The sequence below is a fragment of the Emydura macquarii genome, unplaced genomic scaffold (genome assembly GCF_026122565.2).
Source record: "Emydura macquarii macquarii isolate MOO-44397 ecotype Brisbane River unplaced genomic scaffold, CSIRO-AGI_Emac_v2 contig_3506, whole genome shotgun sequence".
Classification (NCBI taxonomy): Eukaryota; Metazoa; Chordata; order Testudines; family Chelidae; genus Emydura; species Emydura macquarii.
In genome coordinates, this window is record NW_027133643.1 from 8,476,201 (window position 1) to 8,490,560 (window position 14,360).

Genomic DNA, 14,360 nt, shown 5'->3' on the forward strand with positions numbered 1-14,360 from the left:
GTGTCATAACAGCCATGGCCCCTCCCATTATCAGTTTCCCAAATGGTCCAATTGCTGATTAGTTCCCTCTTGGTTTATAAGAATGGAGGAGGAAGGGAAATTTAGAGGCATGATGAACTGCAGATGCAGCCCTATTTACAGCCTAATTATTTTGAGAAAGGGGGCAATGACAACATTTTTCTGGCTTTCCCTACCGAGACAGAGCACAGATCTGGTACGGCTGTGGGCAGAGAGTAATTCCCATTCTGAACTGGAGGCTTAGCTTCACGTCCTTCGGAGCTTGGAATGTGAATTTCTGAAGGAGGGCTGTGAAGAACAGGAAGATCTCTGTTCTAGCCAGCTGTTCGCCCAGGCAACCCCGCTTTCCTAAAAAGAAGAACGTTGTGCACGTCAGCCAAAGGATTCTTGGCAGAACACTCTGGTCTCACAACGAATGAGGCTTTAATTTTCCACAGCAGCAATTTTGGAACAGCGAGGAAGAAGAGATGGTTTTGTCATCAGCTTCTCCCTTCCGAGTCACTTTTCCCTGATGTCAGTACTAATTTTTCCTTCATTTATAACTGTTAAAGCTAAGGTTTTTACTCCTTATGACAGTACCTCAGTAATTCCTTCTAAGAATAGAAACAATGATGCTTGATAATTCTTGGACGATCAACCACATCTTTGCATAAGCTATCGAAGGCCTGTCTCCACACAGGGTACCAGTATAACTATGTACCAGTATAACTATTTTTGTACCAGTATAACTTTGTCTTATACTAGTGCCTTATACCAGTATAATTTATTCCCTTTCCCATAACTGCATCCACACTAAAAAGATTGTAATGTTTTAATTTACATTGATTAAAAAGAAGTCACACAGCTAACTGCCATAAAACTAGGAAGGTTGTATACTTATACAGTTAAAGCAATACAATTTCTGTGTGTAGCTCATGTCTTATTTTCCTAACATTCTCAACGACACACAGTGACCACAGCTGTCCACGTCACCAAAAAGCGTCAGATTTTCATGGAATTGAACTATTTTTATACAAAGTTGAAACAAAATACAAAACTCTCCAATGATCAAGCCTTTTGAATAAGAAATAATTGGAGACAAGCCTGACCTGCAAAGTTTGTCTTTAGAGCTGAACTTCCCCAAAATATGTGGGGCTATTATGATGAAGGAGTCAAGTCTATGCCATTAGAGAAAAAAGGGGGCTAGCTGTAATGTTTATATACCAAGCCAAACTTCCTCCAAAGTCTAGGGTGTTTTGGTTCATGGTCTATTCTAACCTAATATTAAAATGAGATGTATTGGGGTGAGTACCCAAATTGACTCGCATCTGTTTTCTTTCTTTTCAAAGATTTTTAAAGCCAGAAGAGACCATTAGATCATCTAGCCTGACTTCCTGCATATAGCAGGCCATAGAATGGCACCCAATCATTGCTGAATCTAGCCCAACAACCTGTGGTGATCATAAAGCACAGCATTTCGACCATCCTCCAGTCTTGGTTTAGGACCTGATCCTGTGTCCAAGGAAGTTAATGCTAAAGCTACTATTGACTTAAATGGTTTGGGATCAGGCCCTTAATGAGTCCAAGTGATGGAGAATCCACCACGCCTCGGGGTAAAATGTTCCAGCGCTTCATTAGTTTTATCAGGGGATCTCTCACACTTTTATCATCTTTATCACGTTTTATTCCCCCTCGCTGACTCGCCCTACATGTGAAAAGGAGTGGTAGACATTGAGGAGGGCTACTCCTTCCAGCCTCACTCCTGCGCTCCCAACAAGTGAGGCAGGCTACTTCCTCTTTCTGCCCATCTTAGGGTATGTCTGCACTGGGGCTGGAGATGTAATTTCTTGCTCAAGGAGACATACCCATGCTAGTTCAAACAGAACTGGTGCACTGAAACTAGAAGTGTAGCCAGGGTGGCATGAGCGCTAGCCACCAAGGTATGTACCTAGAGTCTCAGAAGGGATTGTACTCGGGATGGCTAGCCCATCCTGCTGCATGCAGCACCACAACTACACTTCTATTTTTAGTGCATGTCTCCCCGAGCTAGAAATTACACTTCCAGCTCCAGTGTACACATACACCTACATGGTAGGAGAGCCGAGGCCAGTGTTGTTGCGTCTAGCCTTGATCTAGGAGAGAGAGCACTTGCTCAAAAACGACATGCCCTCTACCTAAGAAAGAACTGCGTAAGCTGCAACCCCTACCCCTGGGACACAAATTCTGGCCATGATTTTCATTTCTGAGTTTTGCATTTTCCTTTGTGCTTCTGTCACTAATAAATGTTGTGGGTTTTTCCTGAACATAAAAAGGAAACAAGCCAAGACCTGGTAATATAGTGCTTAATGGATACAGTCAGATACAACTCACCTGCAGAGAATGGCAAGAAAGCTTCCCTCTTCCTGAACTGACCGTCCTCCAGAAAATGCTCAGGGTTAAAAGTATCAGGTGTTTCCCACTCATTCTTGTCAAATAGCACTGACGTCAAATTGGGAATCAAAAAAGTGCCCTAAAGGAAGAGAAAGGAAGGAATTTAAACTATCTCTGATTTTCATTTTTAATTGTGACCCGCAAAGGAGTAAAAAGGAGGGGTCATGCCCTTTCTTTTTAATCTATTGTGATTAAGGATGTTTTTTTAAAAAGGATCATTTTCCAGCAAGTTCTTTACCTTAAAACTATCTACAATATCAAATATGGCTTTCTCTGGCTTTGCTGGTGGTTTCTCTGGAGGGAGCCATCACAGACTTTAACTGAAGGAATTGGATGTTGATCTTTGAACAAAAAAAGCTTCTCTTCCAACTGGTTTTTAAGCATTTGAGTTAAACAGGTGTTAACATCACAACAGACAAACAAACAGAAAATGGATAACAGTCTGACTAAAAATCCCTTCCCATCTCAATTAAACAGCTTCATTCCTTCATAGATGTGATGTTATAGACCTACAAGTTCTCCAGCACTTCCCAGGGAAAACAGGGTAGGCGAGACTCGAATTTTGAATATAAAAAACCAAGCAGAAAAAATATAAACTCTCACGTCATCTTTATACAGCATAAAGAGTCCAAAAGGAGCACAGCCCATCCACTCACCTTTTTGTGCAGTTTACCTTTAAGGGCCAAGTTTTCAGGGATGTGGTGACTACTGGCCTTGAATAATATATATGGATATAGCAAATACCTATATGCATCAGGCAAGTTCTCCTGCAAATTAATACCTATGTGCACTGAAGTTCCTTTTTGCACTCCTAATTGCGATTTGCAGTTATAATGCCCTCTCTTCTGCTATTGTATAAAAATATTTCCCATAGGTTATATGAATGAAGGGTTACTGTCAGCAGAATGGAAGCTTGTCACAGACCTCCAGAATGAACCTGTTAGTCAGTAGAGAACTCATCACTTTGGAAATTGAGTTTGTCCCCATTCTACTGAGAATCACTCCACAAACTGAAGAAGCAGCTACCCATGTATTAGGACCCGAAGAGAACCTAGAGAAAGCTGGGATAGGAATTCTAGCCTGCTTCCTTCCATGGGGAGAAACTGTGGATCTGCAGCATGGCTAGGTGGAGCCAGAAATGCTGCAGTTTCTGAGATGAAAGCAGTTCAGAAGTCTGGAGTTGCTGAAAATGAGATACTCCACCTTCCTTTAAAAAAATCAGCCTCTCCCATCTCCAGACATCCAGGCCCAGACCCTCAGAAGTATTTAGGCAAGTAACTCCCATTGATTGCAAAAAGAGTTAGAGGCCAAAATATCTTTAAATCTCTGGGTCAAAGAGCCTGGCTGACTGTTGACGAGTCAACAGACCCAACGGTGAACTTCTGCTGGTTCTAATTCTTAGGCCTTTCATTATGGTTTCATGTAATTAAAAATAAATAATTTACATCCTGTTTTATGAAGACATAGATTCAAAAATTCTGATCTGATTTTCAACTGACTCAAAGCCTGGGAATGTGAGCATCTAAGATTTTGGTTAGGTAACTTTAACTCATTATAGAAATAGGGGCCACCTATAAAATGCAGCTCTGGATCTGGGTTGATTTCCAAAATGGGTTCAGATTCAGAACCAGGTCCTCCTGACCCGAGTGCTAAGATGTTTCTGTCTGGGACTTTGGTTTTGGCCCATCTCTAATAATTTCTTAAACCGAGATAAGAAAGGGAAACGACTTTTACTTCCCGCTCACTTTTGGCACATGGAATCCGGCCAGTGTTGTGTCACTTGTTGACATTCTGGGCGCATTTAAAGGCACAATGTTGCTTATTCTTTGCACTTCATGAATAACTGCATTGGTGTATGGCATGTTGTCCCTGTCGTCCATGCCTGGCTGGCGAGACTGGCCAATCACTCTGTCAATCTCTGCTTGCACTCTCTCTACAAAAAGACCAGAATTCACCATTGGTACAAGAATTTACAATATGTTCTTAGAACAACAGGCTTAAGCTGTGCAGAGTTTAGAGTTAATTGATTTTAAGGCATGAGGGACAGCATCCATGAAAAATGTAGAGCTCTGAACATACAAATACATAAGAAAACTACAGCTGGTTAGCCTGAGACAAATGCAGTGGTAAGGAGGTGAGAATAATTTTTAAATGTAACCAAGGCATAATAGGAACACTTCCTATAATATCTATATGGAAGTCAAGAGGCGCTTACTCCACTGCTCAAAATAAAATATAAAGGTGTTATCTAGACTTATTTTGTCCCTGTTCAGAATAGCAAAATCAATTATTGGGCTGACCCAAAGGATATCTGAGCATGAAAATGTTTATCTGCTGGTTGTCTCTGTGAGGCAAGACTCTCAAATTTTTCAGGCACAGGGTTGTGCTGGCAGCTTGCCAAGAGTCCAGGGACTGCACCTATTTTGCATGAAATGAAGCAGATTATATCTGCCATTATTTTCAACACAGGTCCCACTTGTAGCCTCTCTGGTTCATATCTCAGTCCTGAAGAGGATGTTGACCCTGAATCACCTTTTAAAAATCCACGAGCCACATTTATAGGCACAGAGGGATTAAATGATTTGCCCAACGTCACAAGGGAATTTTGAGACAGAGCCTGGCCTAGGACTCAGATATCCTGAGTCTCAATCTCATGCATTAGCCACAAAGTCAGCTTCCTCTTTAATCAAGGTTACTGCAGGTGTGGATTGCATTTCTTGTCTCTACACTAGTTGTGGGTGGTGTAAATGGGGGGGATGGTGGCAAGGGGGAAGAACCATGCCAATAAAGAAAAAGGTTTCTGAATGGGAAAAACGATGACTGTGTGAAGAAAACACTTTTGCACAGAGATTTAATAAATCAACATTCTGAGATCTATGAAAAGCCCCTGATGCTGCAAGGCTGAAGGGTAGAGAGTCAAGAGACGTTAAGAAATTAAAAATATAAACGGTTACCATGTACCTTGAACGTCTGGATATATGGCCATGTACAGCAGAGCCCAGCGGATGGTTGTAGACGTTGTCTCAGTTCCAGCAAAAAAGAGATCCAATGTGGAAAATAGGAGATCTTCTTCATGGAAACTAGAGTTGGCATCAGCCTTAAAACAGATATTTATGTGGGTGGCACTACAACAATATTTGTTAGTATTTTACAAAGCCATGAAAACATCATTCCAGGCTCAATCATGCAAGGTACTGGGTGCCCTCAATTTCTATTGCTGTCGGTGAGACCTGAGAGCTCCCAGCTGCCTCACAGGACAGCACCATTATATCGAGAGACTGTGCTTTTAACATTATTCCTGAGAATGAAAACTTTGAGCTGATTTTAGGTCTGTACAGGGGGCCTGCTAAAGTCAATGAAAGACTCCCATGCACTCCAATGGGCTTTGGGTCTGGCCCCTAAAGTACAGATAACCCTTACATTTTTAGGCCCTAGTTCAGCAAAGCTCACTTCAGTTAGCCTACTCCTGCTTCAAGGAAAGCATGCGCTTAAAGGCTTTGCTGCTTCAGGCCCTAACGATTTCTAACTGTTAACTAATGCAGGGTCAGATGCTCAGACAACTCAATTGGTGAACATGGTTGTTGTAATTCGACTTCTAATTTTTAAAACAAAAATGTGGTTTGTTCTAGTTTGCTTTGTTTTTTGTTCCTACCTTTGCTATTTCCTTCAAATAAGAGTCAATGAAGTCTCTGGTTTCAGATGGGTTCAAGTCTTCTTTGTGCTTTGCAATCGCTTCCCTCACAAAAGACTTCAGTTTTTCCCAGTTTTTAAAAATGGTCTTATGGGGTCCAGGTATCCACTTCATTAGGGTGGGGAAGGAGTTATACAGCTTTTGACACACAAACAGAACACAATACTTTTTAGCCTTGTTTTAGAAAAATGCATATTGCAGTTTAACACACCCCCATGCATTTAGCTGAAAACAGCACGTTTATTAAACTACACTAACACACAATTGTATTATGGATGCTCTCAAAGCCCTCAACCGAGATCAGGACCGCAGGCACTTTACATATACATAAGAGTCAGTCTCTGCCCTGAGGACTAACATCCAAAGAGACTGGACAGACAAAGGGTGGGAGAAAAGAAGCACTATCACCATTTCACAGAGTGAGAATTGAGATAGAGAGAGATTAAGTGACTTGCCCAAGATGGCACAGGCATCTGTTAGAAAGCCAGAAAGTGAAGCTCGGTCTCTTGGAGACCCAGCGCAGTGTTTTAACCACTTTCTTGCTAAAATATGCACTGCCTTCTCTCAGTTCTCGGCTGTGATGGCTGGGGCTGGTCACCAGCTCCAGCCACTGCTCCTGTTGCTTTGGCAGCCCCTGAAGGACACTGCACTGTATTGCCCGAGGCGGTGCTGTAGCAGTCACTGCAGAAGGCTGAAGGTCCACCCTGTCAATTATTCATTGATTTACAAGGGAGGAGAGACATAAAGATCACTACAATCTGTCCTCACCTGCCGAGACGTGCTGTCGATAATACTGACACTACCAGTTTTTATAGGAGACTGGCCTTTGGTATTGAAGGGCTTGTCCAGCATATAAGGAGACTGCCTGGGCCCAGCACCACAAGCAGACAGAGGCAGGTACTGTGCTTGCCTCTCAACTGCTGCTGTAGTGGCAGGATCATGTCTCACCCCAGCTGCTACGCGGTGCTGAATCAGGAGGCCAGAAGAAAAGAAAGGCCCCAGAGGAGTTGAGTAACAGCGTGTCAGCTGTTTTCAGGGCCTGTGTCAGTGACCCAGCATCATTACAAACCGCAGTGCTTTGTCCCTGCCAATGGGGGCCACCTGACATAGATGCCAGCTTGAAGAGCTCTTGACCTGGACAGCAGGTAGGTTGTGGCTCTGGGGTCACAGGAGGTTGTGGCTCAGGGGGTCCCCTTTCACCAAGCCTTTCATATAATGACACCCTGCCATCCCCACTGCCATGAGAGTATCTCTCCCCCGGCACACACACTCAGGTCTTTGAGCCAAGCATCCCCTGAGCACAGATTCCGAAGCACAGCGTGACAGCAAGCAAGGGAGTTGCTTGCAGCAGTGAGAAGTTGGTGTTTTTCTGTCTCCTCTCTCCTATGCACACCTCCCTGATGCCACTGAAACAGACCACTGGGTCTTCAGCCCCATTAGCGATCACACTAAGTGCGTGGGGTGGCAGCACTGGTCTACAGAAATCAGGCTGGTGGAGCTGGCAGGATACCGGCAGGGAGGCGAGGTGAAAGGGACTAGCCAGAGGAGGAACTGAGGTGGACAGAGATGTGCTGGGGGAAATGAGAGCATGGACGCCCCAGTCAGGCTATGGTAGAAGTGAGTCTGGGACCAAGACGACATGGTCACACTGAGTCCTGCTTTCACTGAACCACTGGGCAGGTGGTGGTGGAGGTGGAGCTTGCAATTGATTTCAATAAGAGCAAGATAGGGCTAAAGTCTAAAGTCAAAATGAAACAACCTCTACCTGGGCCCAAAAACTTCCCTCAAGGTGCAAAGTCTCATCAAGCAACCGCAGTAACTTCTGGAAGCGATTGTCGTGATATTCAAACCGGTCCCCAAATACGATGGAACAAATAATGTTGGAAACAGCATTGTTAATTTTAAAGTGAGGGTCAAAAGGCTGCCCTGGAAGAGAAAAAGGGAGAAATCAATGTTCTTCTGGATTTCTTAAAATAGGGGAGGAAAGTTGGTGACAGTGATGAACTATTTGATGTGTGTGAAATCCATTAAGATCTGAACACATGCATATCTCACACACACATACATATCCCTTGAGCAACCTTTCCTGAATTGTCACCTATCTGTGTACTGAAAAACTGTTAAACATGTAGATGAGATGACCTGCGTTTTGACGCATGCAGCATATCAAAACTACAGGTTCAAGTCAGTTTTTTGCTGTGTATAGATATTTGTATTTTTTCACACAGGTTTCTGCCTTTGTTACAGTGTAGGGAGGTTTTACATTTATGAGATTTTGAGCCATTTTCTCTCCATAGTCATTTATCTTGGAAATGAAAACTTTTGTGGAACTGTTTGCAGCTACATGGATTCAAACATCACGGTTCAAGCACATCTTTGTTATTTCATTTCCATTGCCAAAGACTAGTTACAATTTTTGATAGAACAATTAAAGTATCTTTGTCTCGAGTTCTCACCTTTTTCTTCCTCAATTGCATCAATGAGGTATCTGTTTTCCTCTTGTATTCGTTCTGCTAAGCTCCTCTTCCCCAGGCCAAAGTTTCTTAGAGTCGATAAAGCAAATCTTCTTTCCTGTTTCCAGCTATTTCCATTAGAGAAGATTAATCCTGGAATGAAAAATGACTGCTGATATATTGTAATGGGGATTAAAAGATTAGAAAACTTTAACACTCCTTTTCTTTTTCAGATTTAAATGAGGGATGACTATCTTTTCACAGGACATTCTCTTCTGTTCTGTTCGCTATCAGAGTGCTTGGTCTACAGCACTGATGGGGTCATGCCCAACATGCAGAAGTAGTGCAGAGCTGAGGTTTGAGGACATAGACCACAATGCCAACCACAAATGAGGTTGGAAGATGCAATTTTGAGTAATTTCAGAAGCCTACACCCTCCCCTATGGACTCTTGCTGAAAGAAAACTTGCAAGAGACCATTCAGGATGGAAGTCCATGCCACACACCATCACAGTTACCTGGCAGCCATGTGAATCTGCTGCTGATGTCGCCAGGGCTATGACAATTGGAATGTAAACATGAAACGTCAATGAGACATCAACTCATGTAAGTATTTACAATATTGAGGAAAGTTACTAAAGGCCAGGTCCTCAAAGGTATTTTGGTGCCTAACTTCCATTGATTTCACTATGAGTTAGGCAGCTAAACACAATTGAGGATCTGGGTCCAAGTTACCACCCCAGAGCAAACTTCAGTGAGACTGCATAAGGGGAAGCTCATTTATAAGTGATTTGCAGGATCAGTGCCTTGATTATTAAAAATGTTACACCTGACACATCTGAAGAAAAAGAAAAGAAACTCACCAAAGGTACCGAAGATTTCATGGCGAAGAGGAATTTGTGGGCGATCCAAAAAGTGTTCACCCTGATGGACAAGCACTTCCTTCACCAGCTGGAACCCATTTACAACCACAAATGTCACGGTACCAAACTGCATGCTGAAAACGTTGCCATATTTTTCAACAAGCTAGGGGGCAAAAAAGGAGCACGTGGTTTAGTTCATCTTTAATTTGTTTGATAACCAGAACAAGAGCCCGGGAGATGACTTCCGACTTTTTTTTTACAGTTATTATTAATTGTTTGTATTACAGCAGCAACTGAAGGCCCGGGTGTTCAAGCACTGATTAAAAAGACAATCCCTGCTCCAAAAGAGCTCACAACAGGATATAACAGCTGGATGAAGCACATAAATGGGGAGGGGCATGAGGTAACAATAAAATAAGCTTATGTAAGGACAATGACTGCCTTGTGCCTTTTTCAAAGGGATGTCAAAATAAAACAGACCTAATGGCAACTAATACTTAAATCGACTCTAAGTTAAGTGGAGCAGATGCCTTCCTAGCTGGTAGCATTACTGACTGCAGATATGTTACCCTTCAACGATTGTTCCAATAGTGAAGAAATGAAACATTCTGGTTTAAACACGAACACACTCCAGTTCTGTCAGAGGCACCTGCCCCTTCCGTCCTACACCCACCTCATGATAAATCACGTAGTTCCTTAGGGCACTCAAGGGGTGTGACTGAAAGCTGCAGAGAACAAATAACTTCCACAAGGCCTGTGTGAAAGAAACCCTTTTGAGCCCTTGCAAGGGGATGACTCACACGTAATCTTCTAAACCCCCTTGGGCTTCATGGGTTACTTTCTAGCCCTTATGAGCTTCCACTGAATCACATCCTGTCTCACAGGGAAGGGCACTTCCAAGTAGAGCCCTGCAATGGGACTGGGATGGTAAAATGTACTTTGTTGCAGGCGGGATTGGGTGGGCAAAAAAAACCAGCCTGAGGTAATTTGCAGGAAAACAAGTTAGCTACATTTGCTGTTTTAGTTGACTTTGTTGTCGTTCACTTAGTTTGAGGCACATTTAAACATTTATTTCTACCAAAAACCTAATGTTATGAGCAGTTTTGCCATTAAATAGTTTTCAAAAAGCATCCTGACATATAAATAACTTGAATGGTATATTTCAATGTTCCAAAAACAGTGCTGAAGCTGTTTTAAAAATTTCAGGTTTTTTTAAACAATTTACTTTTTATAATCATTAAAAAAAATCTTCAAACCATGGTACATTGTGTACTTCATCAGACACACTGCCTGCCACAGGTGATCCAGCCTTTTTTTGCTGGTGCATCGAGTCTAATTTAAGCTGTACCCCAGACATAAACCTGGAGGGTCCTACCTCTTGAGGATTTCTGTGCAGGAATACACAAATGGGACCCCCCCACACACACACCGTGGCCACTGGCTGAGGGGAAAGGGTATGACCAGAGGTTTCCCTGTGTTCTGGTGATCCTGGCCAACCAGCTGCTGGAACGGGCTCTTGGGGCTGTTAGTAGGTGGTACAACTCAGAGCAGTCTACCGGTGTCTCTAATTTATGCCAGGGGCCAAAGTGGTGCCAGGACAACCCCAAGGTCATGGCCGTGCAGAGGTGATGCCATCATGAGCTGTGCCAGACATTCTGGAGGTGCAGCTGAGGATCTGATTCAGCGTCTCTATCACCCACCACTCCCTGGTAAAACAGAACACCTATGGTTGCTTCCCTCTCCCACTTACCTTCTTTATGCTGACATGGGGCTGTTTGACATCCACATGGAGAATGTGGCCCAGGAAGGGCAGGGGCAAAGGTCCTGGAGGGAAATTCTTTGGCCGTCTCCGCTTCATACAATCGGCAATAAGCAGGAACAAGCCCAGGAACACCACCAGTGTCTGAAAGGGCATGTTCTGCCAGAGCTCTGTTAACACAGCGCCACCCTGCAGTGGCATCTTCGCCGGACAGCTGCACACCTGCAACTGAAAGAGGGAAGAACAAGTGGGCTAGAAGGAAACCCGATAATAACAGCAGGCACAGCCCTGCCCACCCACATGCTGCTGACGCTGGAGGAGGACAAAGTTTACAAGCAAGATCAACACAACTTCACACAGTTACACAAGAGATTCTGATACTAAAGTCCTAACGCAGAAACCCTGTGAGGGCCGCTCCTGATTCCTTAAACACATCAGCAAAGATTTGTCAGATTTTTCCTCCTTAATTATAATTTCTCATTTTCTCCCAGCTCTTTTAAAAAAATGAATGACAGCTTCCCTCCTCCCCCATCCTATACCGTGAAAAATATCCAGTAAAACCAGATTTTCCACAAATCTGCTAGTCAGGAATGCAAAACAGCTTTTTACAGTAGATGTTCAATGTTTTTAAAGCAGATTTTCTATTGCAATAGGTGTGCTGGCTTACATTCAGAGCCCGGCGCTGCATTCTCTGAGCAATCAACTCTCATTGTTCTTCATGACAAGATTGGATTTTTGGCTCCCATCACCAGGGTATCGGGGCATTCTACAATTATACGTTTACTGGCTATTTCATTTAAGAATTTGGGCAGCAGTACTGCAATCAGATCAAAAAAAGGACCATAGTAATGATATTATATTTTTATAATTTAAGATATCTAGAAGCCAAACAGATGGGGTCTATTACACCAGGCGCTATACAAACATATAGTAAATGACTGGCCCTGCCCCAAAGAGCTTGCAGTCATAGGTTGCAGTTAAGAAAAGGAGCCCTCTTCAGAAATGGGCGTAAGCATATGCCTAACTTTAAGGACATGTTTTTGTTCCACTGAAATCGATTATTTGTGTGCTTAAAGCTAAACAAGTGTGTAACTCCTTACCTGAAACACGAGGTAGAAGCCCAATCAGCTGTGCCACTTCAGTGTATTTTTTAATTTCCAGAAACACTGCCCTGGTGCTCTTGGGCAACCGTCATCCTCTATTGTTGTGCTTTCATATTCTGCCAGATGTGTACTACTACGGTGGTTCTCAACCAGGGGGTACACATACTCTTCAGGGCATACAGAGGTCTTCCATGGGGTACATCCACTCATTTAGATATTAACCTAGTTTTACAACAGGCTACATAGAATGTACTAACAAAGTCAGTACAAACTAAAATTTCATACAGACAATTACTTATTTATACTGCTCTATATACTATACACTGACATGTAAGTAAAATATTTATATTCTAATTGATTTATTTTATAATTAAATGGTCAAAATGAGAAAGCAGCAATTTTTCAGTACTAGTATGCTGTGACACTTTTGTATTTTTTTGTCTGATTTTGTAAGCTTTTTAAGTGAGGTAGTTTTTAAGTGAGCTGAAACGTGGTACACCACACAAATCAGACTTGTGAAAGGGGTACAGTACTCTGGAAGGGTTGAGAGCCACTGTACTACTATATCCTCTGGCGTAGACAGCATTTTATCAATTGTTTTTTCAAAAGAAAAATAAATTCTTCTTTGCTATGGAATTTAATGAGAAAGTTTGGGGCTGTTTTTCTTTCCCTGGTATAAGGACACACCATGGGCCCAATCTACAATGGGACTACTCACATGAGTAAACTCACACGTTAAAGCCTTTACAGGCTTACATATCAAAATTTTCTTCTTGTAACTGATCCTCTATCCCATTTTGCCTGCGAGTGAGGTCAGGAAGGAAAAGTTATAGTAATAGGCTGGTTCCTTGTTTGAAACGGAAAATGAAATAGACCAGATTTTTGCATGATGAACTATGCCATGCCCCTAAATAAATTGTGTGCATGTATCGTAGGTAAGGCTGCTACCTGAATGGTTTTTAATCGGCCTGGCTGGTATTTGTAGTGCCTTTTTTGATTAAAAGATTTAATGTGCCATTTGCTTTTTCATATTATAGTGCTCTACAATTCACACCCCCGTAGACCAGAGTGTGATGCTATGTTAGGATAAGGTAAGACAAATGATCAAAATAACCTAAAAATACACACGTGTGTGTGTGCATGCGTGCGCATGTCTGTAAAATATTTCTCTAAAATGTTTCTGATGTTTCTAAATGTTTCTAAAACATATTAATAATAATTAGCTATAGTCAGCAGAAGGACCCTTTTTATAGCAGGGAGCAGAGGGTGTTGGCCAATGGCTGGTTTTTCTGTGTCTTGCAGGTGGTAATTCTCATCATAGGTCACAACTAGATTCACATGAAGTTGAATGTATACAGTGAATATCAAGAGTATCCCGTAAACTTCTGGAAAATCCAGATCCCTTACATTTTCATTTGAGAAAAATTGTGATAGAATAACCACAAAACCTTAATTAAAAATGAATTAGGGTTAAAATGATCAGTTAAAGGTACAGCTTATTCACAAAATCCTGAATAATAGATGCTGTGATGTGATGTGCCAAGGACTCTCCCATGTGGCATTAACATGCAATTACACAATTGCTCAGCAATAGCGGCCAGATTATTATTTCTTGAGATTTATATTGAAATTCAGTGGAAGGGTACTGTACTTATGCTGTTATTTTTCCTGTTAACTAGTGGGCGTCTCATGTCAAAAGAAAATGTCACTTACGAAAAGTAGAAAACCCTCATTAAAAATCTGTGTGGTATCTATTTTCTAAACCTATTAGCAAACAAAAGGCAGTCAATTTAGAAACATACAGAGGTCTTTTAAAATTATCAGTATTTTGGCCACATGAGTAGGCAAAACCTCTATAAATTGCAGTTTCAGATTAAATGTGGGTTTTTTCCTAAATCACTAATAGTCTTTAATAATTGGGCTAAGAGTTGAGAACCCTTAAAGAGATAAAACTATATAGAATCATGTTACTTATTTACCTCCATACAAGTTCTTTGCAGCAGAGAAAATATCTTCTTTATGGGCCAAAATTTCTTGTGGCATAAGGAGATGCAGTTCCACTGAA

At 42.1% G+C, this 14,360-nt stretch overlaps 1 protein-coding gene and 1 long non-coding RNA gene across 3 annotated transcripts in view; one reads left to right on the plus strand and one right to left on the minus strand.

The window, feature by feature from the left end:
* Positions 1–187: 187 nt before the first annotated feature.
* Positions 188–11,401, minus strand: LOC137144924 (cytochrome P450 2J2-like). Of its 2 annotated transcripts, none has more exons than XM_067535407.1 (9): positions 11,184–11,401; positions 9,434–9,596; positions 8,575–8,724; positions 7,884–8,044; positions 6,080–6,256; positions 5,389–5,524; positions 4,173–4,360; positions 2,368–2,506; positions 188–366 (listed from the first exon to the last, which is right to left on the minus strand). In XM_067535407.1, the coding sequence occupies exons 1-9, from the start codon at positions 11,391–11,393 to the stop codon at positions 191–193; spliced, it is 1,500 nt and encodes a 499-aa protein (XP_067391508.1). In that variant the 5' UTR covers positions 11,394–11,401; the 3' UTR covers positions 188–190. The 2 variants fall into 2 exon arrangements, with proteins under 2 accessions (XP_067391508.1, XP_067391507.1); XM_067535406.1 differs by having other exon boundaries at positions 7,878–8,044.
* LOC137144927 (uncharacterized) overlaps positions 9,131–14,360 on the plus strand; it is a 13,134-nt gene continuing 7,904 nt past the window's right edge. Inside the window, exons 1-2 of the long non-coding RNA XR_010917518.1 lie at positions 9,131–9,176; positions 13,333–13,386. This is a non-coding gene — a long non-coding RNA (uncharacterized lncRNA). The remainder of the gene's footprint in view (positions 9,177–13,332; positions 13,387–14,360) is intronic.

Excerpts from the sequence above, each read along its gene's own strand:
- LOC137144924 (XM_067535406.1), bottom strand. The coding sequence starts at position 11,393 with ATGCCACTGCAGGGTGGCGCTGTGTTAACAGAGCTCTGGCAGAACATG. Across the intron at positions 8,725-9,433 it reads TGAAATCTTCGGTACCTTTG|GATTAATCTTCTCTAATGGA; the intron begins GTGAGTTTCTTT and ends TTTTCATTCCAG. Across the intron at positions 2,507-4,172 it reads CCGGATTCCATGTGCCAAAA|GGCACTTTTTTGATTCCCAA; the intron begins GTGAGCGGGAAG and ends CTCTTCCTTTAG.